This window comes from Danio rerio, chromosome 21 (assembly GCF_052040795.2).
Source record: "Danio rerio strain M-AB ecotype USA chromosome 21, GRCz13ab, whole genome shotgun sequence".
Taxonomy (NCBI): Eukaryota; Metazoa; Chordata; class Actinopteri; order Cypriniformes; family Danionidae; genus Danio; species Danio rerio.
In genome coordinates this window covers 32,660,961-32,688,451 of record NC_141041.1, presented here as the reverse complement: position 1 = coordinate 32,688,451, position 27,491 = coordinate 32,660,961, and the positions used below count along the sequence as shown (strand labels likewise).

General features: G+C 38.0%; 2 protein-coding genes across 2 annotated transcripts in view; one reads left to right on the top strand and one right to left on the bottom strand.

Annotated features, from left to right (window-relative positions):
* Positions 1-281: 281 nt before the first annotated feature.
* On the bottom strand, positions 282-1,297 carry puraa (purine-rich element binding protein Aa). Its single transcript, NM_001001846.3, is given in 1 exon segment — positions 282-1,297. A coding segment is annotated over 1 exon segment (864 nt). The 5' UTR covers positions 1,293-1,297; the 3' UTR covers positions 282-428.
* Positions 1,298-7,492: 6,195 nt separating this feature from the next.
* Positions 7,493-27,491, top strand: part of nrg2a (neuregulin 2a) — a gene marked incomplete at its 5' end in the record, with an annotated part of 166,267 nt that continues 146,268 nt past the window's right edge. The window contains 1 exon segment of the mRNA NM_001430844.2: positions 7,493-8,806. Within this exon segment, the coding sequence (NP_001417773.2) occupies positions 8,395-8,806 (412 nt within the window).

Here is a 27,491-nt window from a genome sequence, read left to right as displayed (position 1 = left end):
TCTGATTTGTGCTGAAGTCATTAGCTCACACATAAAGGAACCGCTTCCTCGGCAAGAACTCCATTGCAAACACTTTTATAATATCTTGGAACGTGTAAAAAAGTTCTCGGTTAATAAGGGAAAGAAACACTCAGTTCTGTTGTCGTCAAGTAGGAAACACAGTTCATATATAATGTTATTACTTGGTTTAGCAGCCGCTTACTGTATTAATGGTGGGTAAGTGGATGTCATCCAGCGATGGGTGGACTGTCAGTCTGTGGAGGTTTGTATTTTTCTTTTTCTTTTTTTGTGGGTAGTGCTCCCTTGGAGTTAAACAGTTACTTATCTTTTTATGTATCTCTCTTTTTTTACAGCACAGTACGTAGATTTTTTTTGTTTAGGTTATTCGGATTATTTTTTTTAATTTTTTTGCATGTTTCCCTCCACTATCAATCCTCATCCCCGTCGTCGCCGTGCATCTCCTCTTGCTGTTGCTGCTGAAGCTCGCATGCCCTTTTTTCCCTCTGTTTCTCTTGAATCTTTTTCATTTCATCTGCGTATTTACAGAAAGTGCTGCCGAATTTCGACCACACTTTGTAGGGCACTGTGATAGAGTTGCGATAGGTGGGCTTGACCTCGCTTACCCTCATGAACACCCCGTACTTATTGGAGCCCACGTCAAAGAAAAAGCGCTTGTTGTCCACAGTTAACGAGGTTCCCTCCGGCAGCTCCGCCGGCTCGTCCTCCACTCCGTAGTCGTCAATGAGTTTGGCGAGCGCGTCGCGAAATTCGATTAGTCCCTGGGCTGGAAGAGCAATGGTCTGGCCTTGCGTGGATCCCAAACCGGGCCCCCGGTTGACAGTCTGCCGAATCCTCAGAAAGCGGCCCCTCTGGTTCTCCTTCAGATCCATGTAGTACTTCCGATTCTCCCGGACCAGAAACTCACTCTTCAGCGCCCGCCGTGGCTCGTCCTGTGGCATGTCCGGATTGCTCGGCCCTAACTGGGCATAGTGCTCGATGAAGTCCCCCAGATAGTCGCGGAACTCGACAGCCACGGACATGGAGAGAGTGAGGCGGCTCTTGTTTCCTCCGGCCCCGACTTCTGCTATTTTCAAGAAGCGGCCTTTCGCGTTCTGCTTTACGTCCAGATAAAAGCGTTTGTTCTGGATGTCAACCCGCTTCGAGGCGAGCTCCTGCGTCTCGTGCTGCAGCCCGGAAGCCGAGCCCGCCCCTCCTGTCACTGGGTGCATGGAACCGACACCCGGGCCCGTGGCTGCTCCTCCCTGCTCACTTCCACTGTCTCTGTCCGCCATGATGCTGCCTGCCTTCTCCCTCAGTCTTACTGCAAGCCTACAGCCAAGCAGCCACGCCACCGCTCTCGCGAGATCTGTGTGAGGAGAGAAGACGAGCGCTGTTCAGACCTGTGCAGAATCCGAATAAACTCGCTGCGTACTGAAGCTCAAACGCTGCGTCCGCACGCTCTAGTCGCACGGCGCGTCTGTCCTGGAAGATTAGGTGGTATTCGACTGAAAACGAAACTGAAAATGAATTCGATTCAAAGCGAAAATGAAGATTTCCAGCTTAGGGTACATTATGTATTCTGTCGACGTATTTCATATACAGATGGTACCTAAAAAAAATATTTGCTGAAGCTCTTTTGTTCGTTGTTCACCAGGTTATTTATACTTTACGTTTTACGCGCATAAAATAAATCTAAAGTGGATTTAAAATAACAAGTGGCTTATATGGTAAAAATAAAATTTACAGAAAACTGAAAAAAATAAGCTATAAAATAAATCGATTTTACCCCGCTGTTATTAATTAATAGCCTATTATTTATGAATAGGCTTGTAAGATGTAACGATAGACAGGCATACCTGTTGTTTAGATGTCATTTTATTCAGTTCATAATTCATTATACCTCCTAGTTTACCTTTTTTTTTCTCTTCGTAGAAAAAAAAAAAAACGGAAAATCAATTGCTATTTAAAATCAAATATGTATTGAGATGGCAGATGGCAAAGATACAAAAATCTTTCTTTAGCTTTAAGGTTGCGTCTTAATTTTAATGAAGACATGCACAATGTTTATAATACATTGCTATATAAATTGAATTATATATATAAATATATATATATATATATATATATATATATATATATATATAATATTTATATAATTATATCAATTTATAAAGCAATGTATTATAAACTTAACATTTATAATACATTATTGTGCATGTCTTTATTAAATGTATATACCTTGCATGCATTTCCCTATTATACAAATTAGTCAACTAACATAGCCGACTATTGCGTTTTGTAGTTAGCCTAATTGATATATTCAGTTGTTAAAAAATATTTGTAAAATTAGTAAATTATACAGGAAATCTGCAATAAAAGGAAGTCTTTAATTTAATTAAAACCACAGCTTTACCTGCATGCGATAATCAACCCAGTCTGTGCCTGAAATGTATATTTGAATATAAAGTTTTCAAAGCATGTTAGAAAAAAAAAAATTCGATTTTAAAGTTGGGCTAAAATAGCCTACATGCATTCTAAATAAAACTCCAAAATTAAAGGCTATTTTGGGATATCTGGATATTAGTGGAACCTTTAACATCCACGGAACCTTTTCAACGCCCAAAAGTCTTTATAGCGGGAACAAGTTCTCCTAGAAAATACTAATATCTTTACGCATCTGTGTGTGATACTTGGAGGCAAGCATAAATGATTCCTCTATTACTTCGCCTATTTTGGATATTCCATGCTGGTATAGTGACGGATGCATTCTTACCAAAGCCGTTAACAGGAACACGTCCGTGACTGTCAGCTAAGCGAAAACTACATCTGGAATAAAAATTAAACGTTATGTGCATTTAAGAACAACATCATAATTCACGCAATAGCCCCAATACAGCTGTAATGCGCCTGTCTTGTACATGCAAAAACAATTCAGTAATTGCTTTTAGGCATCTCTTTATTTAAGGGGAAACGTTAAATTAGTAATATATAAAGTAAAATCCACTCAATTCATGCATATGGTCATTTTTAAAACAGTTTAATACATTCAGAATGCTGCATTCGTTTATAAACATGTTTAAAAAGGACACTGCTTAACAAATATAAGCATGCATCCCATTGCTATTTAGTTATTTGATTATGTGAATATTCCTATAGATGCGGCAATTTTGCTCAGTCATTTTAGAATATCATCAAATGCAAAAGTCTAAAATATTTAATTATACAAATGTTCTGCACTCGTTTCTGTCATTTAATTTAGCTGTTCTGTAATTTAAATGAAATGAGTATTAATCCTGCAAAGCAATGACCTTTTTAAAAATGTTTGATAATTGTTTTATGTTGCAGGGATATTATATTTACTCTAGTAACTTATTAGTAAACGTAATTAATTTAGAGAAAATAAGCAGTCAGTTTGTCCGTTAATAATAAGTTGAATGCGACAGACTTACCGGTTTTTGACAAGCCATTTTGCAGAGGTAGGACTGTATAATTAAAATGTCCAATTGGTCGAATCGTAGATTTATGGAAAAATGTACTGTGTGCTTTAGAAATATCACAGCATCCTAAATTAAATAATTTTCCTGAAATGTAACATTATTTTAATCATACAATTGCAGATATACCACTGCAATCTACAGAAGCTGTCAAACAAGAATGTTAAATTATAAAATGTCCCGATTCAAATGTCGGTACTATTATAACGTGGATTAAAATGAGATGCATGTAAATTAAATCTTTTTATTTAAGTAATACATTTTGCATAAATGTAATCACATGATCTATGTCTGAAAAAAATATGTCTAAGTTTTGTTTTCTAAACAAATAAATATCTAGAAATGAAAAGTTTTGTTTTATAAACAAATAAATATTTAGAAATGTCTATAGATAACTCCAATAATATTATTACTTTACATTTACAGATGAGAGAACCTCGGCATGTTTTTAAATGCAGACATTTTGGTGTGTTTACGATTGAATAATTAAATAGAAAAAGACTTATTTGCGTACAAATTAGTCCAGATATATAAAAGGATAAATGGCATGCGACGGTTATGAAAGGCTTGTGAAAGAAACCAAAATACCTTAATAACTTGAATTCTCATGAGCAAAAAAATGTAGAGAATCAAGAGGCATGTATTAAGCCGACAATTTATCATTTAATAGTTCGTTTCTTTCCAAAATTATACTTAATATCGAATCACGACGAAAGCTTACCAACTTTCGCAAAAATCGGTTCATAGAAACAGAAAAGTGATAGAAATAAATTGCTTACGTCTGTTATAGCATACTTTAATCGAATAATTTTACAGGTTATATAGGATAACGTTAGTAATTCTTGATAAATAATTATTATTGCATTATCTAAGACTATTTGTCACTGTACTTTTTATAACTTTTTTATCCGTAGTGGATAAAATACAACAAAATAAAACTTTTCAGTTAGCTTACTTTCATGCCATAACATCAGATATGTAACTGTATAAAATATATTGAATTTATATTTATTTATTTATTTATTTATTTGTTAACAAAAGTTAACAAGCTGAAAGTTATTGTAAAAGGTGTTAGCACTTGTAATTACCAAATAAAGTGCATGTTTTCAATTCTTGTCATTAGAAGAAATTTTGTTAAATATAAAAATGTTTCCTTGGTTCAAGGCAAGTGTGTAAGATCAGTATTTTTCCAAGACAGAAACCCCTAAACACAAATTATACTGATCGCATGTTATTATTATTTATTTTTCATTTATTATTTTAAATTTAAGTTGACTGTCACTATATTTGTGTGGCCTGTTGTTGCTAGACTTTAGAATTACTGGTTATTAATAACATTTTTTTTATCTGAAACTTCTAATGCAATTGCAAACTCCTTGTCATGGGCCTAACACAAGTGACAGTGTGCAAAAAAAGACACCGAGTGAAGAAAACAGGGACGGTCAACTCCATAAGGTGTGCTTGTTTTCTGGTCAAAGGTGAACTCTGAAAGCTTGAACTCATAACGGTTTGCCACAGTCACACTTAAATGGCACACTGTCTGTTGCGGCAAATCCACAGTCTGACAGTCTCTGTCTGTCAGCACTGTAAACAGTTAACGAGTTTGCGCAAGCAGACTGTGATATCTGGCCACGGCTGCGGGCATTAAATCCGTGCCTGTTTTACTGACAAAAAAAGCAAGTATACCGCGGAATACCATGACATATAATCGTAAAGTGCCGTGCAGTTGCCAAAGTCGCAGACCTCATAACGAGCGACGTGGTTCGGCATATCTTACCCCGCTCAGTCTGCAGGCAGAGCTTTAGCCCGCTGTGCAAGCCCTTCGCAGTTGAACACAGTCAGAAACAAAGATGAAAATCTGTAAGCCCCGAAGGCCTACTGTAAACACTGTCGCGATGCTGCTTCACCGATGCGCCGTTCACAAGATGGAACGAAAGAGCGAGTCGTGGCATGGAGACGGACGCACGCACGAGCTCAGTGCCGTGCGCGTGCAGTCTGATGTCAGCACGCTCAGCTGGAGGAAAAGCGAAGGCTCTTGCGCCTCGCACTGTTGATTGCGCGATATTGCAGCTGGAGGTCTTCGCAGTTGGTCAGGTTTTAGAGAAAACTGTACATGTTCTCTCTGAAAAAAAGAATAACGTTATCACTTGGCCTTGAATTCAAAAGCTAAAAGGTACAGCATGTGCCTCCTAAATGGTCTTAGTAGCCTACTTTAAAGGTGCATATTACTTCATTTTATTTGTAACAAGTGGTACCATAGCAAACACAACTTTATTTTAGTGTTTTGAGGGGTACCCTCAAGCTGCAGAATAGAGGATGGATACATTTTGTAGAATGGAATGTTGCTGTTATGAACATCACTGTTCAAGGAATTGTTTACGGGGAAGTGTTATTTTTTAATTACGTCTGGTATTTTGTGAAGCCTTTTCTAAAATGTCGTGTACGTGCGTGTGCTTTTTCATGTGTTTTCTTATTTGGTTAAACGGGTTGCGGTTTTGGCGACACTGGGAAAACAAAAAAACAAGATATCATACAGTACTTCAGTGTACCTTCAAGATAATTTTCAAAAGGGCAATGCTGACTAAACTATCAGCTAATAAAATAACGGTGTATACGTGTTCAGAAAAGACTTATGCTTTTAAAAGATCATTATGCTCTGTGAAGACGTGTGGCCGTCGCGTGTGCAGGTGGTCTTATACTTTTGGTCAAATTCAATTAAATAAACATTTAACATCATAAAACGACCTTTTTCACACTGCAGGATAAAGTAGTTTGATCGGTGCGAGGTGGAGGTTAGCGCTGTTCAGAACCATGGACAGTAACCGCCGGTCCCCGTCATGAGCACCATGGCTTTTTTATTCGTATATCATTTACGAAATTTGTCTTCAGCGATTTAGTCTGCCTGCTTAAATATATTTCCATTAACCTGCAAGTATACAGAGGCTTAATTGCACTTCAACATTTCTAAATTAAAGTAGGCCTAATTGTTTGGGTGTTGGTGGTTGGGAGCCGCGTGTGTCGAACTTTTTATTATTATTGTGCTGTTTTGATTTTAACTGCTTAAATAATTAAGTGTATAAATAATATAAAAGAATGGCCTAAATTTTTAACTAAAATCAAATCAATTGTTTGGATATTTTTCATAATGCAAAAATATGCATACAATAATAAAAACGTACTTCAATGATTAAATGTTTTCAATTAATGTTGCATCCCAGTATCTGTTTTTTGTTTGATGCAGCTGTAAATAAACAGATAAATACCATAAACAAGGAAGAAATTTAACATGTGAAAATATTGGCATTAATTATTGTTTTTCTTGATTTGTTATGATCCTGAGTACAAGACTAAAAAAGTAACAGGTTAGACAAGCTCACATCTTATTTTGATGCACAAAGCTATTTATATTAACTTAATTTGTGAAAAGCGTTGTGCTTTTGTTATAGGTTATATAGCCTTAAAACTGTCACTATATCGTGCCTCGATAAAAACTCCAGCTTCATTACATTATGGTTCAATAAATGTATAGTTGATCGTTAATTTACTGTTAAGTAGGCCTATTTGAAGACAGGGACCACTTGCGCTTTTCCTTTCTCTTGTATATCTGAAATGCTGAGCTCTCGCGCACTGTGCGTAAAGAACAGCAGATGTCGCCCTTAGTGAATTTGTAGCTACGCTCCTTTGCAGATCCACAGGTTCAACCTTGTTTTAGTTTAGATTTAGGGTATTTCATACCGTTCGTGATATCTGAAATTAATAATTATAGCTACATTTAAATATTCCGTGTGTATAAAGTCCACTACGTATATGTCTACATGCCTTGTCATCTTGTGCACGTTTGTGCGTTTGATGCAGTCTGCCACTTTATTCGTGATGTTCCTTCATTTCATTTGTTAAATGTTCTCATTCGTCCAGGCATCAGCAATGCAACGGATAGCAGACGTAGCCTATAGATTTGATGCAACGCCTCACTATCATTTTTTTCTCTCTCTGAGGCAGAGCGGCGAATGTGACCTGAATGCAGGGCATGATTTAGTAATGGAATGAGACGCAAAACTCATTCAGAGCTCATTCATTCGTACGGTTAGCCATCGCACTCAAAGCAGCGCAAAGCTCTGCGGTGCCGTAACGATTTACAGGAAGATTTGACGCGGGCGCTTTCCTGCACCATACAATTGTGGTGCGTTTTTCTCTTTCTTCCTTTTTGGATCTGATGAGGATTGTGATGGGAGATATCATGGATTGACCATTTTTCTCGGGGTGTCGGAGACTAAAGACGCACACGCCAGCGTATGGGCGTTCGTTTCAGCACCCCAACCGCGAATCTGCCGTTAGAGCGGGGAATCTTACCCTGATAGATCGGGGTGGCGGACGGGGCGCGAGGGATACGGCAACAGCTTTTTTTTCGCTGCGAAAGTGGATTCTTGCACCGCTTGTTCTGAGGGGATATTGAAAGTAGCCCTAATAGTTTACTGCAGCATTTCACATTCGACTGCAGTGGAAGATACACAGCAGCCAGTGGCGAGCTGGGCGCGCTCGACCACTGCAATTTCGGGGCAAAGATTGACTGGCGGCGTCTTGCGGATACCTGCTCGTGTCTTCGGAGGAGGCAGCGATTTTCCCTGCAATTTAGGATGCGCTTCGGTAGAATGCAGTTGAGGGATCTGTATTAACCCAGCAGCATTACGCCGTTTCCGGTTTCCAGCTGGTGTTTCCCGATTACAAATCTATCGGAAAAAGCAGCGGATCCCGATGGCATGGACACTTACGCAAGGTCTGCCGCGCCGCCCTGCTACTGGAGCCTATTCACAGTCTCTTCAGCCTTCAACCCAGCTCCACCGCCATCGCCCCGCAGCCCTGCCGCAACGCGACCACCGACCATCGAGCCAAAGCAGGCGGCATGAGGAGGCTTGATTCGGTACACTTATCCATGCTGCTCATCGGGGTCTCCTTCGCCTGCTACTCCCCGAGTCTGAATTCCCTGCAGGACCAGGCTTACAGATCCGCCGTGGTGATTGAGGGCAAGGTGCAGTCCGCGCCTCAGAACGTCTCAGCGGAGCCGTACAGTGTGAATGTCAAAGTCCTGGACGTGTGGCCGCGGAACAGCGGGGGTCTGGAGCGGGAGCAGCTCGTCACCGTGGGGGAATTTGGCTCGGAGGCTCCGTGCGCCAAAGTGAAAAAGAATCACAAGTATATATTTTTCATGGACCCAACTGATGAACCCTTGGTTTTTAAAGCGTCGTTTGCGCCCTTAGATACAAGTGGGAAGAACCTGAAAAAAGATGTTGGGAGGATCTTGTGTGAAGACTGCGGTAAGTTTAAATGCCGACAGAATGCTTGTGTAGTGGGCTTGCAAATTGACATTGGTTGTCGGTTTCTGTTGTATTCTTCTGTGTTGTACGGATGACATCCAAATCTTTGGTGTAAGTAACAGATGGGGGCTTGTGGGGGCGTCTCTGCAGCAATATTTGGCAACTATAAAACGCTTGAAGGTTTTGCATGCTATCGACAAACATATGCAAAGACATGTGCAGTACAGCCACACGCGCGCTCGCTGCTCATTCGTAAGATTCCTAGTTCTTTCCTTTAGACGAAATTTTAGGCTCGTATGTTCGTGGCGTAACCAGTTTACAGGGCCCTTGATTGAACATTCAACTTGAATGTTCGGATCGAAAAAGGTGTATAAAGTGAGAATGACTCAGAACATCTTCAAGTGTGGCTATTGGGAAGCTCATTGCTCTGTTGGGAATATAAAGTTGCTGGTCTGCGCTTGTGTAATGGCCCTTCAGAACAACTGCACTGGGAGTGGACCCTTTAAAAACTCTTCTCAGGACGAACCTTTTCCAGCCAACAGGAGCAGTTTGGTGTCACCTGTTTGCACGACGCATGCTTACTTATTTATGAGACTGGATGGATTCTTTATGACTTAATGTCCTCTTAAGCACACTTTTTAAAGTTCACTTATCTGTTTTGGGCGTTCATAGCTTTAAATCAGACCTCATATTTGAAAACAAAGAGAGTGCTTTGTTTCTTGGTCTTTTGAGAACTAGAAGGTGCAACAATTTTGTCTGTGACTCAGTTTTAGGACACAGTGATTTCCTTAGACCTATACAGTCAGAAGACAAGGCGTTTGAACGGTCGCTGTCCAGGGTGCTGTAACGTGCTCTTCTAGTCTAGTTACTGTTGTTTCTATAGCGTTTACTCATTTTAGACTGTCAAAGCCATTTTACATGGGCGAACAGGAAAATGATAAAAAAGCCATAAAAATATTTCAGTTTGTGGGACATTCAGTGTATATTCCCCTTCCATGAAGGCATGTGCAAAAACTAAAAAGAAGACTGATATGCTTATGCAATGTGGTTGCAGATGGTGTAGGCTGTGGTTTAGCTAAATTATTGTTTATTTTTTATTTTTTGTTTTATTTTTTTTCTGCACTGTCCTGCTAATAACACGTTTTGGGTATTTCAAAATTGTTGCTGCACCTGTTCAAATTTTAATATTAACTCTTTATAGGTGCCAATACTTATTGTTAAGTTACATATAACTGCTGGGACATTTAACCCTAGATTCGCAAGTTCAATTTGAGTGCTAAGCAGCATTTAAATATTAAACACTGACACAAATATGTTTTTTAAAAAAGAGTGCTGACTTTGAGAGTTCAACGAGAAACCTTTAACACTCAAAATTGGTTCTTCTAAGGCACAGGTGTCAAACTCAGTTCCAAAAGGGCCGCAGCTCTGCACAGTTTAGTTCCAACCCTAATTAAACACACCTGATCAAACTAATTGAGTCCTTCAGGCTTGTTTGAAACCTACAGGTAGGTGTGTTGGAGCAGGGTTGGAACTAAACTGTGCAAGGCTTCGGCCCTCCAGGAATTGAGTTTGACACCCCTGTTCTAAGGCAAGCTTTTTATTTAATAATAATAAAATAAACTAATAATATTATTATTAATAATAATAATAATAATAATTTATAAGTACTATTTTCATTCATTCATTTTCGGTCCCTATTATTAATCAGGGGTCGCCACTGCGGAATGAACCGCCAACTTATCCGGCAAATGTTTTACGCATTGAATCCTCATCCAGCTGCAACCCAACACACATCACTCTTGTTTTCACACTCATACACTACGGCCAATTTAGCTTATTTAATTGACCTATAGAGCATGTCTTTGGACTTTGGAGCACCTGGAAAAAACAAAACCCACATGAACACAGGGAGAACATGCAAACTCCTCACAGAAATGTCAACTGACCGAGCCAGGGCTTGAACCAGCAACCTTCTTGCTGTGAGGCAATCGTGCCACCCACTGCGCCACCGTGAAGCCCTTGTACTTTTTTAATGAATGATGAAATTCCTAAGATTGCAATATGGGATTGCTGGATTATTAAATGGTACAGTTAGACTGCATTGCAATTACAAACAAATATGTAGGACTAAACATTTGATTCCAGTATATTGCGAGTCAAACACCTTCCCAAATTTGCAATGTGAATGGTTTTCACAATTTTTAAAATGTTTCCCTGTGCTTTTCTGCCAGAATAATAAAAAAAGATTTATAGCATCTGAAAACAATAGAGGGAAAACTCATAAATATCAGTTTTGTAGTTTTAATGAAATACAAATTGTAGTCGGATGTTCTCCATTTTGGTCTGCCTGGTATTTTTTTTTATTAAGTAATGCACATACAGATTTGTTGTTGCCAAATAAGTAGTTGAAAGTGGAATTTATGGAAATAAACTATATGAGAAGGAACTATAATTCACTAGGTGAAAGTGGACAGCAGAGACAATGAGTGCAATGTAAGAACACTAATAGTGTCACTAAAGAAACCCTAAACATATTATATCATTATATTAAATGTAGAAATAAGTTGCTTTTAGTGGAAGTTTTAAGGCATAAGTAAACAGCAGTCCACAATTAAGCAAGTGTTTCTGTTCCACGCCATATTTAAAGTGGACATGCATGCTTCACAGTTATGTGAAAGGGGTCTGTATTAAATTTTAAAGGTTGCTATAAAGGATCTGACCTGCAATCACATACAGTAATTATGTTTGTCTGGACAGAGTCCAATTCAGACAGGTGCAAGGTGCAAATCCTTCTCTTGCTTCATATATGTCAGGTCTGACAGGTGCCTTAAGTTTTGTTGATAAAAATGCTTTTTACTTTGGTCCACAATGGCCCAGTCTAGATTGAAAGCCTATAAATGCAGTAATTTACCTCCTGCAACAAACCTTTGTAGGTTTGTTGTAGTTTTGTATAATGCCAGCCAATTATTTTCATTTGGGGATTCGGCACTGAAGGAACATTTTCATTGTTCCTAAAACTATTTGCAGACCAGAAAATATGATAAACATAGAATATGTCACTGTACCAGCATTGATTAAATCAGTTTGTACCACAGAAAATGGGAACAAATGTAGATTTCAGAATGCCATTTAAGGAACTAAATTAGCTACATAATGTACCTCAGAGTAGGGTCTTATGCTGCGGTCACACTGGGCATTTCCTCCTTCAGACTTCCATTCGTACGCACGTGAATGCGTCAGACCGGAAACGCAGGGTCATGCGTCAAGTTTCGCAGGTTGCTGCGTTGCAAAGTTCAAGCTTGGTGAACTCTGACCTGCGAAATCGCATCACTTGACTCCGTGAGACCAATCAAGAATCAACATGACCTCTCTGGACAGAAATTTAAAATATTGAGGAATCACTTGCTTTTTTTAATGTCTAATCATCTTGTTTAATCCCGCCCCTTTTCGCAGCTCCGCATGACAGAATTTCGCACGCACAAACTCTAGTGTGACCGTAGCTTTAATGAGAACAGTAGAAACCACAGTGATGCTCAGTGCTCCGGAAAGTATTCATAGCGCTTTCCTTTTTCCACATTTTTTTAATGTTACAGCTTTATTCCACAATGGATTAAATTAATTTATGTCCTCAAAATTCTACACACAATGCCCCATAATGACAATGGGAAAAATTATTCCTTGAAACTGTTGCAAAATTGATAAAAAATTAAAAACCTGAAAAATCACATGTATTTACATAAGTATTTACAACCTTTGCGCAATACTTTGTTGATGCACATTTGGCAGCAATTACAGCCTCAAGTCTTTTTGAATTTGACGCCACAAGCTTGGCACACCTGTCTTTGGGAATTGTTACCCTTTCCTCTTTGTAGTACCTCTCAAGCTCTATCAGGTTGGATAGGAAGCGATACTGTGCAGCCGTTTTAAGACCTGCCACCACCATGCTTTGCTGTAGGGATGGTATTAGTCTGGTGATGAGCGGTGCCTGGCACTGCTAAAGAATTTTCTTATGGTCTGAGAGTCCTTCAGCCTTTTCAGTACAGTACGGTACAGTAATTGAATAGTCAGATGTAATGTAAAATAACACATATAAAGTCTGCTTTGCTGATCAACTATAATCCCAACTCAGCATTGCGGATACTGCGATGTTACTACTGCGAATGGACACATTGCGACATCGACGCTAAAACAATGTGCAGCCCTAAATCAAGCTCAGAAAAGCTACATGTCAAGCCTCTATATTTCTTATGAATTGCAACATAAGCTTACTTGCTTATTATCAACCAAATTTCCATATTGGTGCACTCTTACATTTTAAAAGAGCATAATATGAGTGCTCCAATTATGTTTTCATAGTAATGAGAGAGACGTTTGTACTTTGTTCCTTTTTTTTTCTTGTGGGAATTTTCTCTTCCCTGTGTATGGAGGTCACAGCTGCATCGAGGTGCTAGTCCAGAATATGCCGGTGGCTCAATATCATTGATCTGAAAGAGCTTTCGGGCAAAACTGCATGACACAAGACAAGAATAACAGCTGTTGATTGACATGCACAGAGGGAAGAACTTATTTCATACATACATATGTCATCTTAAATAACTAAATAAGGTCAAATCTAAAACTGTTTAGGATTGTTGGCCAGACCAAACACAGAGATCCTCTCGTCATAAAATCCCTGTGGTTTTCAAAGTGACATGGATAATTTATCTCAGTATAATAGCGCATAATTCAAAAGGCTGTAACAAGAGAACTGCCTGAGGAGATTTGGTTATGATTGGCCACATATCTCAGCTACAAGACAGATTGGGCTATGGGAAGGAAACTGATGAGTGCTGTATTGCTGACAATCATGGTGGTATGCCATTTTGTGAAATGGGATGGTGGGCATATTAAAGCACTAGTTTTATAAACTCGCTCATATTTAGGATGCTAAAGTGGGATTATACACTCTCTCTCCAGCATGGCCCACTTTTCCATAGCTCCAAGAAAAGAAAATCTCTCTCTGCAGTTCACCCACACATATTCCCTTCAGAGAAACAGGCCTTAGCTTAGAACGTGTTTCATGAGCTGGACATAAGCAGTTGGTGAAAACCAGCCAGTGTTGGTGCAGATTGTAAAACAAACCATTATTAATATGCTTATAGTAGTAGATTGTTGGGGAAAGTAAAGTTTGGTTGCATTGATATAAAAAATGAATCATATTGAATTATATTGATTCAAAAAGTACAATTTTGTCACTATTTAAAAATGTAAAAACAATAATTTTCTTCTTTTGACATTTATAGATAAAACATTCTATTATATGGTGGTGCAGTGGGTAACACAATCACCTCACAGCTAGAAGGTAGCTGGTTTAAGCCCCGGCTGAGTCAGTTGGTGTTTCTGTGTGGCATTTGCATGTTCTCCCTGTGTTTGCGTGGGTTTCATCCGGGTGCTCCGGTTCCCCCAAAAACATGTGGTATAGGTGAATTGAGTAAGCTAAATTGTCTGTAGTGTATGAGTGTGTATGGATGTTTCCCAGTGATGGGTTGCAGCTGGAAGGGCATCTGCTGCAGTTATTTATATATATATATATATATATATATATATATATATATATATATATATATATATATATATATATATCTTCTTTTTAAAATATTTTCCAAACGATGTTTAACAGAGCAAGGAAATTTTCACAGTATGTCTGATAATATTTTTTCTTTGGGAAAAATTCTTATTTGTTTTATTTCAGCTAGAATAAAAGAAGTTTTAAATTTTTTAAACACCATTTTAGGGACAAAATTATTAGCCCCATTAAGCTAAATTTTTCCTTGATAATCTAACAAGCAAACCATCGATATACAATAACTTGCCTAATTACCTTAACCTGCCTAGTTAACCTAATTAACCAAGTTAAGCCTTTAAATGTCACTTTAAGCTGTATTGAAGTGTCTTGAAAAATATCTAGTGAAATTTTATTTACTGTCATCATGGCAAAGAGAAAATAAATCAATAATTACAAATGAGTTACTAAAATTATTATGTTTAGAGATGTGTTGAAAAAATCTTCTCTCCATTAAAGAGAAATTGGGTAAAAAATAAACAAGCGGTCTAGTAATTCTGACTTCAACTGTATATATATATAAATATAATTACGTTACATGAAAGTGCTTAATTTCAGCCGGATCTTGCCTTTTTTGCTTTCTGGTATTTATTTTAATGGATCTGGCATTAACGTGTGTGTGTGTGTGTGTGTGTGTGTGTGTGTGTGTGTGTGTGTGTGTGTGTGTGTGTGAGAGAGAGAGAATGTGAATGAGTGCAAGCGAAGGCTGTGGATTGTGTGCACACACACTACGGTAGTCAACATGCGCAAGTCACATTTAACTATTGGCCCTAAACAACAATATTTTCAGTCAATTGGCTTTCTTGTGTTTAAAATCACTCTCATTGGTTGGTGATTGTTTCTTGCACAGTGAGCAGGGAAAATAAATAATGGCATAGTCACATCTTTTTTTTTTATGTCAAAGAGGCAGTCTTGCATATTTTCATTTTTTTAAACCACGAGTTAATCTGATAATGAGCCTGATCAAAAGAGATCTTGAGAAGGTGGAACTGCGCTAATGAATCAGAATAGCAGGAGACAGAAGCAAAGCATTCTCAATCAGCCATTAAACAACAGAAGAGGTAACTGTGGGTGGTAACTGGTGGAGTCATTTATTTTATGTTTTCTTGGCATATAATAGTGAAATGAACTGAATAGTGATTGTTCATATGATTTATGTTTGTAGCTACATGTTTTATTGTCCATGACCTGACCTATAACGTTATGGCACAAAAGAACTTAAAGATCATTTAGAAATGTGATGCTCTTTTTTTGCTCTATCATCGTTTAATGACGTCATGTTCTGAGAACACTGAAATTTGTGTAATGCACGTCGGTCACGGTAATTTTTATTTTGCTGGTTTTCTTCCGAGAATTATTCATTTACAAATTAAGCACTGTGACATGATTTATATGGTTATGTGTCAGGTTACCATGTACAAGGCTTTATTTAAATCTGTCCGCTCTCTGTATAATTTGTCTCCTGGTCACCAGGTTTTGTTAACTTTCAAGCACCCAATTGACTATTTCATGTGTGGAACAAAAAAAACCTGTTTCTTAAATGCAGCTTGGTGAATTAAAACAGAGGTTCATTAGGAGAAAAGAAGATTGATCATTATTACAGTTCATCTATTATTCATTTCTTACGGTAGGTTTACAATGTAGGTTTATTTTAAAACAAAAAACAATTCCAATTTTTCAACTCTGATTTACTGCAGTCATTTTTCCTTCCATAGTTGTTGATTTAACAGCCTGTCCACGTGTAGGCCTGTATGGTCTGTCTGTTGAATGACTGCTGTGAGTGACTCTCGGGTGAAAGCTGCAGTGTGGATCAACTGACTGAAGGTAGAATACCGAAGATGGGCTTCCCATCGATCCCGGTCACGCATGATGATGAATGTTTGTGTAGGTTGCTCTGCATCCTCCCTCTAGAGATAGATTCATACACTGTGGCCCTCTTCATCGCTGCTATACAGAGTGCAGAGCTGACAGGAGACGCAAGAAGTAGGCCTCCTGTGGTCTCCAGTGTGTCAGCTGTACTCTGGACTTAATTACTGCATGATCATTGCTGTCAGCCCTCAGTCCTGTTGGAAAGCCAGATGATTCCTATGTAGGATCAGTCTTAAAGTATGTGGAATATATAATTTTTTACCCAAGAAAGTTTCATTTAATAATCAATAATTTAATTAATTAAATCAATTAATTTAATATCAACCAATTCACTAAACAGGGTAAATTAGTATTAGGTTGTGTAAAGGAGGTCAGATAGTACGATTTGTGCAAATTAAAAATCTCACAACCCTAGCCTCAAGAAGTGCTCTAGAACACAAGTACTCTAGGGCAGTGGTCCTTAACCACGGGGGCGCAGACTGGTAACGATCTGTGGATCAATTGGTATCGGGCCACACAAGAAATCACTAATTATTTCTGTTTTATCTATTATCTGAGTCTGAACAGTCTTTTATTTTGAAAAGTTTGAAAAATGATCGAATTCTCTCGGTTACATCTTGGTCACTTGAGTGCCCACATTTAACCCACGAGTAGCAAAATGTGTAAGTAACTGACGTCTTTGGAAAGTTTCTTTTTGAAGAGGAAAAGGTTCAGTGAAGGAGCTGCCAAGGAATGATTCTGCAACCTATTTGTCAACAAATCAGGTGAATCTACCATGGCTGTGCGAGCAGATCAACTGATAGAGATAGCAAATGACGGCAGCCTTTTAGTGGGCATTCATATATTGCGTCTTTTCTAGAGTTTGCGCAAGTTTGTCGTTTCCGATGGAGCAATCATGCCCTTTAGACGCACCCAGTTGAATGAATTCTTCAAGCCCATCGTGAGTCACGTGACAAGAATTGATCGATCAGCTTCAGCTTGTATGGAATATACACATTTCCGTAGACTAATTATCTCAGACAAATAAAGAACACCCAAACACTGCAATGTTTTGTAATTTTTCCATAAATAAAACTTGTATCAGAGTGACCGCAATGTTTTGTCAGCTTGTCATCCTCTGAGAAAGCGGTTGATGATCGCCTAGCAACCTACAAAACACTGCTTTCCCCTCAACCCTCATCCCACCCTTCCCACGGTCCGCGATAAAATTATCAATGGTTGACCAGTCTGCGGTGATGAAAAAGTTGAGGACCACTGCTCTAGGGTGTTAAACCTGTTCCTGGAGATCTATCTTCCTGCAGAGATCTGCTTCAACCTTGATCCAACATACCTGTCTTTAATTTCCAGTCCTTTTTTAGTCATGCACACACTCCCCTTTACTTATTTCCTCGGGGTAACCCCCAACACCATTTTGAAGTGTGTTCTACTTAATTAAGTGAATAAGAGAAGCCTAACTTTGCTTTATATGTCCAAATCCAGCATCTATATGTTCCAGAATGAAACACGACTGTGACATCAGTGTAGTTCCCAAGTAGGGATGGCTACCGAAACTCTGTACTTTATCGGTGTTGGTGCTAAATTATAAAAGACCGAACTATCAAGAAGCTCTGATGTTAACGGTTCTGCTATCGGTACTGGAGAATCATTGCTGAATGAACATTACTTAGTAGCATAATTTAACTGACCAACCTAACTTGCCATATTAGTCTGCACTGTTGGTAATCTCACATGAGAAATGCTCACGTTTTCGCCCCAAAGTACAACGTACAAGTACAACGGTAAGCACGTCAAGTATAAAATCATTCACAATTCTTGGCTGTGCGCACGCTCAGTTGAGGCTCGCGCTAAGCGCACACACATAGCTCGCGACACAGACTTGCGTGCACCCATGGCTTGTAAGCTTGCGGAGTGGCGGAGAGAACTAATTGAGTTGTATTTCCTGAGTAGACAGCAACAATGTCTATTGCAACAAAGTGGTAGTAATGCTGTTGAAACCTTAATGATACCCATCCCTATTCCCAAGTGCTCCAGGGTTTAGGACAGGAATGTCAAACTCAGTTCCTGGAGGGCCGCAGCCCTGCATAGTTTAGTTTCAACCCTGCTTTAACACACTTACTTACCTGTGGATTTCAAACAAGCCTAAAGGACTCAATTAGTTTGATCAGGTGTGTTTAATTAGGGTTGGAACTAAACTGTGCAGAGCAGCGGCTCTCCAGGAATGAAGTTTGAAACCCGTGCTTTAAGGTACTCCATTTTAAACCCTTTTAGATGCTCTGCTGGACACTGTGTGATGTTATCAATAACATACATCCGCGGGAATGAGGCAAAGAAGCAAAGTTAGGGAAGTTAATGAGCTAAGGGCATAAAAAAAATTGCACAAGAATGCAGATTTGTTTGTTTTTGTCATGGTTTGAGGTAAACTCTGCATGAAGGTAGCTTTCCAGAAACATCCTTGTTTGCATGCCCACCTTTCATGTCAGAAATGTATATGAATGGAGGCCAACTAGTATAACATCTGTGAGTAAATATCACTTTTCCTGCCACAGAAGCCGCACTAGTCAATGACCCTAGAAGTTGTGGTTTAGTTGGTGTGCTTGTTAGTGTGTCGGATTTTTATACCTTAAACCTTGGAATTAGACAAGAAGAACTACATTGGTGCCAACGTGATCTGGATGGTAGTGAGGTTGGTGAGAGTAATGAAGAGTAAACCACCTAGTCATTCTCCTGGTCTTAGGTGGTGCATCAGAGGTAGTGTTCTTTAATGTCTTTGTAAATGTGCCTACATCCCATACTAGAAATGTCTGTTTGACTCTTACTTGGAATAAAACCTAAAGGATTACATTGGTGCCATGACCCAAAGAGAGGTTTATGTGAGTGCAATGAGACCAGCTTGAAAGAGTTGTGTGAGTAAACTACCTGATTTAAGGATATATTTTTGTTAGTGTGCCTACTTATCATGCCTAAAACCTTTGGTTGAATGGATTGAGTTCAACTGGAGTGGTTGCATTGGTGCCATGACCCTGATGGATGTGAGGTTTAGCTGTGTTTAGGGCTGCATTATATTGGAAAAAAAACTGACATCGCAATATTGCATTGGTCTGCAATTTTTATTTTATATATATATATATATATATATATATATATATATATATATATATATATATATATATATATATATATATATATATATATATATATATTGCGATAGGAATATATTTTCACAAGATGACATAACTCTATTTAGAGTTCATCATTTTAGATTGATTGGAATTATTTTGTAGGGGAGTATTTGTATAAATAAAAGCAAACAACAAGGATGGATAAATACAAATGTTTAAAGATCCACATTAAATAAAAAATTTTAGGATTTTCTGTGAAATCTAACAGTATGTAGGTGCAGAAATCCAACACATCCAACTAAATCTTTCAATTAGGGTTAAACTTTTTTTTTTTTCTGATTACCTCTTCTGAACTTCTGACACTTCAGAAACAATATATTGTGCAGCCCAGGATGGGTCACAGCAATGGTAGAGCTGTAAAGGCAAACATCAGTAGATTTATATCAGCCCCACTAACTGATGCCTTTAGCATCCCTCTTAGTGTGCCTGCCTGCCATGTTAGAGATGGCTGTTAGAAACCTTGCTTGGAATGGGATGCATAGAACCAGAGGGGTTACATCTGCAGTAAATGGTGGAGTACAGGATGTTGAGACTTTCCATCTCTGTGTTTCTTTACAAATTACATTAATAACTACTAAATTGTTCATTAATTCTTGAGATCCAAAATATTATATCTTATTTTTCCTCATGAATCTGCTGTACTTGAATAAACTTCACAATAGTACTGACTTATAAAAATGCTCTTATATATATATATATATATATATATATATATATATATATATATATATATATATATATATATATATATATATATATATATATCTTCCACTTCTAACTAGGAACTTGCATATTTGTATGGTGTCATCAGCCAATGAGTAGCTACATCATTATGCAATACATTTTTTTTAAGTCATTATCAGATTTAAAGAGGTAGGAAAAATATAATCTGGTTAATATAAAGTAGCAAATTATTTTAATAGCAGATTAATTAATCAATCATTAAAATAAATACATTTGCTGTGAGTCATGTGTTTGCCAGAAGAAAAAATCTTTGCTTCCTAACTAAAAACATGTGATCTAACAATTGCTGTAGCGTTGCTCACGCACCCTTAATTTAGTTTGAAATGCATGAAAATGACAGTATGATTTGGGTTGCAAACTTCAGAGCTCATATAAACAAAACTTTCAGAATCAAAAACTGCATTAGATTTTTTTAATAAATCTGAAAATTAGCAACATTCCAGCACCTCCAGAGTCACAAGTCACATAATTGTTTTTCTCATGTGATTGATTGATTTCGATGGCAGCAAAACTGAACCTCCTTTTAGTAAAGTTGGTAAACTGTAAATTGAAGCTTGCATCATTTGAGACTTGCATATAAAACTTTTATTTGTTTTTTCATTCATTCATAAATTTTATTTTCGGCTTAGTCCCTTTATCAATTAGGGGTCGCCACTGTAAAATGAACTGCCAACTTATCCAGCATATGTTTTTACACAGTTGGATGCCCTTTCAGTTGCAATCTATCAATGGGAAACACAAATGCACTTCCATTCACACACACACTACGGCCAATTTAGCGCATGTCTCAGGACTTGTGGGGTAAACCTGAGCACCTGGAGGAAGCCCACGCCAACACAGGGAGAACATGCAAACTCCACACAGAAATGCCAACTGACCCAACCGAGGCTTTAACCAGTAACTTTTTTGCTGTGAGGCGAGAGCGCTACCTAATGTGCCACCGTGCTGCCTACTTGTTTTTTTGTGAAAGTAAAATTATTTTGAGGAAAAATCTGTTCCAAATAACAGAATCTTTATTCAGCGAATTAGAAAAGAAAATAATAAATTCTTAATCTTCATACTAAGGTTAATTTAGATGGATTTCTGAAGAATGAAAGAAAAAGGCTGCTGAAAATTCAAAAAATTATATTTTTGCCATATTTACTGTTTGATCATATAAATGCTACCTAGGTTTGCATAAGAGATATTTTTTAGGATATTAAATCTTATAATACGAAGAACAAAGGTGACGCAGTGGTGCAGTGGGTAGCACAGTCACCTCACAGCAAGAAGGTCGTTGGTTCAAGCCTTGGCTGGGTCAGTTGATTATTTCTGTGTGGAGTTTGCACATTCTCCCCGTGTTTGCGTGGGTTTCCTCTGGGTGCTCTGGTTTCCCCCACAAGTGGGTGAATTGAGTATAGCTAAATTGTTCGTAGTGTATGTGTGTGAATGAGTGTGTGGATGGATGTTTCCCAGTGATGAGCTGCAGCTAAAAGGGCATCCCCTGCATAAAACATATACTGGATAGGTTGGCGGGTTCATAACTCTGTGGCAACCCCAGATTAATAAAGGGACTAAAACTAAAAGAGAATGAATGAATGAATGAATGAATGAATGAAGAACAAAAAAGAACGGTGGCTCAGTTGTTGGCACTGTCGCCTCACAGCAAGAAGGTTTGAGTCTCGGCTGGGTCAGTTGGCATGTTTTCCCCGTGTTCGCGTGGGTTTCCTCCAGGTCCTCCGGTATCCCTCACAGTCCAAAGACATGCGCTATAGGTGAATTGAATAAACTAAATTGCTCGTGATATATGAGTTTGTATGGATATTTCTAAGTGCTGGGTTGCAGATGGAAGGTCACTGTGTAAAACATATGCTGAATAAGTTGGTGATTGATTCCAGCGTGGCGACCACTGATGAATAAAGGGACTAATCTAAATGGAAAATGAACAAATAAACATTATATCAAATATCATAAAGTAAACTATGATTGTTTTTAAATAAAACAATCCAATACGTTTCATTGTTTCTAATTCAGAATTACTTGTTTAACTTAGTGTTTTGTTTCCATTCCTTTGCAAACCATTTGTGAAAAGTACTTGCAGATTTGTTTCTAAAAAATAATTGTGTGTGTGTGTGTGTGTGTGTGTGTGTGTGTTAGTGTGTGAGTGTTTGTGTAAGTGCGCGTTGATTATACCAGCAAAAGTAAAAGCATAAAAAGCAGCTAATGAGTAGGCGTACACTGAATCTGTGCGGGTAGAATTCCGCAGAGTTTTAGCCCATCATTAATTCTGTTTATTTAATTAAGTAAATGTGTGTAAATATTCAGTTTTTCAATATTATTGACTGATATGAAAATGTTCATCATATGTACAAAGCCGTTTGTACAGTAATATTTTCTGTCTTTTGCTAGATATATTATATGAAAGACTTGCTTTGTTTACCACATAAAGTGAATCTAATTGGATTTGCATTTTAAACATTAAATAAAAGTTAAAAAGATATTATTTTTCATTTCACATATTAAGGTTTTAGTTATAAAGGAACTAAGCCGGCAAGAAAATGAATGAATAAATGAAGGTTTTAGTTATAATACTCCCAAAATAATTCTGCAGAGATCCACAGATTTTTACCAAAATTCTCTGCAGAAATAGCAAAAAAACGTCAGCAGATTCGGTCTGGCCCTAGTAATGAGTAATCTCAATCCCATACAATTTTTTTCCTAATATGGACCTTGACTTGATGTGATGACACATTGCTCTAGCTGTCACATCTCTGAATATAGTTGTTTTTTAAATTGGTTGTAGTTTTATTTTTGTCAATTGTTTGGCATGCTGTTGAAGTTAGCTTGTTTTATGGAAGTATGTTCATTGAATTTCTAACATTGCAGTGATTTTTCATGTGTTGTCATATTCTTTATTCATATTGATTTCTAGCATTCAACTATTTCAACTAATTCAAATTTCTCTTTAGAAGCCAATAAATATAAACATGAACACGAATGGTGATAACACAGTAAATGGGTGAAACGTTATGTATTTTATACTGTAGCGAATCTATTAATCTGTCTTTATAAAGAGTTACCCTGTTATAATTAAACTTCTTTTTAATGCACTGGGAACAAATAAATCCCATAATAAAATACGACCTCCATTAGAGCAAGTGGTGCGTCATTTCACTCTGAAAATGCTGACTTGCACGAGGGTTAACTCCTTTCCGTTTCTTACCCATGAAGGTGAGCATTTCTGGCTTTAAACACAGTATCCATGACCTAAGTGACTTTGCTGGGTTACAGTAGTGGCAGAGCTGTCCATCGTGTGATAAATTTAAAGAGCTCTGAAAATAGGCCCACTGGGATTGGATTGTCTACAGACTGTTACGAAGGGAAAGAAGCGGCAGAGACAAGCCTGCGTAATACCTTGTAATTGACAAGCTGTAAATCTGAGTCAGGGTGTTTTAGGCTCGGGCTGTAAAGGCAGTTGAGTGTGAGCTGTGTGTTTTTATTGGAACTCAGTGTACTGGTGCATTGTGGCCATTTGTGAAAGGAAACTGTACGCCGTTTATGAGTTAACCGCACATTTATATACTGTAGGCAATGAGAACATGTTCTGCAAATTACTTTTAAGATCCGAGTACATGCTTCTTTACCCATATGAGTAATAAATATGAGTGAGATCTCATGCGTGGGATTCTGTAGTCAGGTGTAGGATGAGTGTGCTTAGCATCTGACTCTCTCTAAATCTGGGTTCAGTGTGCACAATATCAGGCTGGATTTGTTGCAGTTAGTTTGACAGTGCTGCTTTTATTTGTAAATGACAACTGTAAGAATGCAATGATCTGTTGTTGTTGTTATCTCGATTACTATGCCAAAATTATCACAATATCGACATGCTGCAAAAAAGGGTTACTTTAACAGGTTTAATAACAGAAACAAGTCTATATTTTGGTGTATTGTTTTAGTGTACATGACTGGTCAGACAGTAAACAAATGTTTCTAATAACTTAAATTACAGAATTATTGTAAATTGCATCACAGTAATCCTGTCTAGAAGTCATAAAATCATGAGTTAGCTTTTCTGCGTCTGAGATAGATAGCATGCTTCTTTGCTTAATGATTTTCTCAGATTAAGAGTGTCTTCACACTTGCATTATTTAGTTTGGTTGAATCACACTAGAGTTCATTATACATGTACCTCTTGGTGCGGTTTGTTTGGGTAGGTGTAAATGTAGCAATTGCACTCAAGTGCACACCAAATGCGGACCTAAAAATCATACCTAGACCTCCTTGAAGAGACACTGGAGTGATTTGTTTGTGATAAGAACATGATCTTAACTAAGCCACAAAATGTGTTGCAGCATTTCGGACTAATTCATCTGCTGTAGTCTGATCCGCTGTCCCATCTTATGGGATGTTGCGGAAAAATATTTGTTGACACCGCTTTACCAACAATTTTAAACACACACACAGGGAGAGAGAGGGGGAAAAACATTATCTGATGGATTGTTGGTAATATTTCCGGAAGATGACCAAGTCACTGTTTAGCTAAATTAATTCAAAATTAATCCTCCTAAAATTACTTACAATGCTCCTTCACCGTTTGCAATGCATTAAAACATTGTGTTCCAGCCACAGTCGCAATTCATTTTCAAAATGTATAGTTTGTCTAAAATAGGGCTGGACGATATGGGCAATAAATCATATTTCAGTATTTTTAGGAGGAATGAGGTACATGATATATATCCAGTATTTTCCAATAAATGGTTACTTGAGAGTCAAAGCCTTTATTAAAACTTTATCAAACAGTTTTTGAGCAAAATATAATTCAAACACAGGGTTTTCCCTCCCTGTTATTACCATCATTATAATTATCTTATAGTTATTTGTTGAAAGAGTAGCTAACAGCGAGATATTAAAATGGAAAAAGAAATGTTTGGTAGACGAATGCATTTTTTTTTTTTAACTAATAGTTTAAACCAGCAACCATTTGTACACTAGTCACACAAAAATCAAATCACGTCCTCCAGTTAATGGGCTAAAATAAATAAATCAATTAAACAAAATTAGGGCGAGGCAGTGGTGCAGTAGGTAGTGCTGTCGCCTCACAGAAAGAAGGTCGCTGGGTCGCTGGTTCGAACCTCGGCTCAGTTGACGTTTCTTTGTGGAGTTTGCATGTTCTCTCTGCCTTCGTGTGGGTTTCCTCCGTGTGCTCTGGTTCAAACACAGTCCAAAGACATGCAGTACAGGTGTCGCAGTGAAAGCTGCAGGCGCTGTGTGGCATATGCATGTACGCGAGGGGGAGTCAGATTTGTCCGGGGAGTCAAATTTTGCTGCAACACCAGCACTGCATGTCCCTCCATGTCGTGTTTAGGTATGGTTTGTTCTTGGAACAATTTGTTCATTTTTAACAAATCTTTTATATGCCCCAGGGAGTGAATCAATCATTTGCGCATGTGCACATTTGTGCAAGTGGAGCTGCTTGTGTGCTACGTTGGAGTGGTCCCTTTCACGCAGAATGTGCACATGTGGCCTCAAACCATATTGATATGAAAGGTATTGGATAATCCCGCATCGCGTTGAGGAATCATATCGATATATTCCTAGAGCTCGATATACCGCCTAGCCCTAGTCTAAAGTGATGTATACAAACTAGATACTGTAGATACAATCAGCCAGTGAAGTCATTCCATTTTCCTGCATGTTAATTCTGACCAATCGAAAAGCGGCTTAGAAAATGTGTTCAATAACATCTGGCCAATGAGTGATGTGGATTTTGTCACATGATTGCATTTTGGTTCTTTTCAACTGGTTCGGACCAAAGCAATCAGTGTGGTGTGGAAAAAAAAAAAAAAAACAGCAGAAAAATGCTACAATGTATCATTTGTTGCCCTTGGTCAGGACAAAATTAAACAAATCACAGATGTAAAAGCACCCTAAAGAAGGCTGTTTAAAAGTTTATTTATTTATTTATTTATTTATTTATTTATTTATTTATTTATTTATTTATTTATTTTTGGTTAAAAATTATGCAAAAACTAAATGAGGAAGTATGGTACCATGGTGAGTTTGTTATGCCATTTATCTTTCATGAGTTCATACTTGCATATATGTTTGTCTGAATAAAGAGTGCATATTTGGGATTCTGTCCAGGAAGAGGGCTCTGAGCTTGAAATGACCCCCTTACTTGTGTTGTTCCTCTTGTGGCAGAGAGATAGGTGTCTGAGTGCAGCATTTAGCCTGACCTCAGAACAATCCCCCGATTAGGTAGGAGCTGGGTTGGTGAAGGGATGCTGAAAGTCGTGAGATAACAGAGGAAGGAAAGCCTTGATTATTTATAGGGGTTTGATATTACTCTGATTGTATAATAGAATAATTGTCAATGAAGAGTTTAGCTCCCGAAATTTGTTTATAAAACATCTCTTGTGTTATCTTGTCATATCTAGTATAGGGCATATGGCATGTGAGAATCAATAATACTTTTTCTCAAACCAAAAGGGGATAATTGTTCATACATTCTTCTCTGCTTTGTCCCTTTATTAATCAGGGGTCACCACAGCAGAATGAATCGCCAACTTATCCAGGATATGTTTTAAACCGTGGGTTCCTTTCCAGATGCAACCCAACAATGGGAAACACCCATACACACTCTTTCACAAACATACACTCTGGCCAATTTAGCTTATTTAATTTAACCTATAGCGCATGTCTTTGGACTGTAGGGGAAACTGAAACACAAGGAAAACATGCAAACTCCACACAGAAATGCCAACTGGCTTAGCCTGGGCTTGAACCTTCTTACTGTAAGGTGATTGTGCTACCCACTGCACCACTGTGACGTCCCAGGGGATAATTAATCTCATCAATTTCTTTAAAGGCCCAGTATTTGAGTTTAGGAGGGTGCATTTCTACAACAAAATAGCTGTAGTTTGATGACACCTTACTGTGTCTCAGTCCGGTGTGTAATGCAGAGGGAAAAACAAAGTGCGAATCAAAATGCAGCACTGAAGACATTTAATTTAAAACTATAACAAAACAAAACCGAACTAAACAAGGCAAGACAAATCAGGAAACACACAAGCATATTGGGAGCAACAATAAACAACGAGAGAGAAAAAAAAAATCTGTAATATGTAGTTCTCTTAATCAGTCCTGGAACATTCTCTTGCGGTGTGTGTTTGTAATCAATGGCGATCTGGAACAGCTGTGTGTGAGGTGCATGATGGGACTTGTTGTTTGATAGTGAGTTTGTGTAGTTCATGTGATGTGATGTGTGTATAGTTCACCAGCAATCTACAATCCCCAGATTGTCGGTGATTGT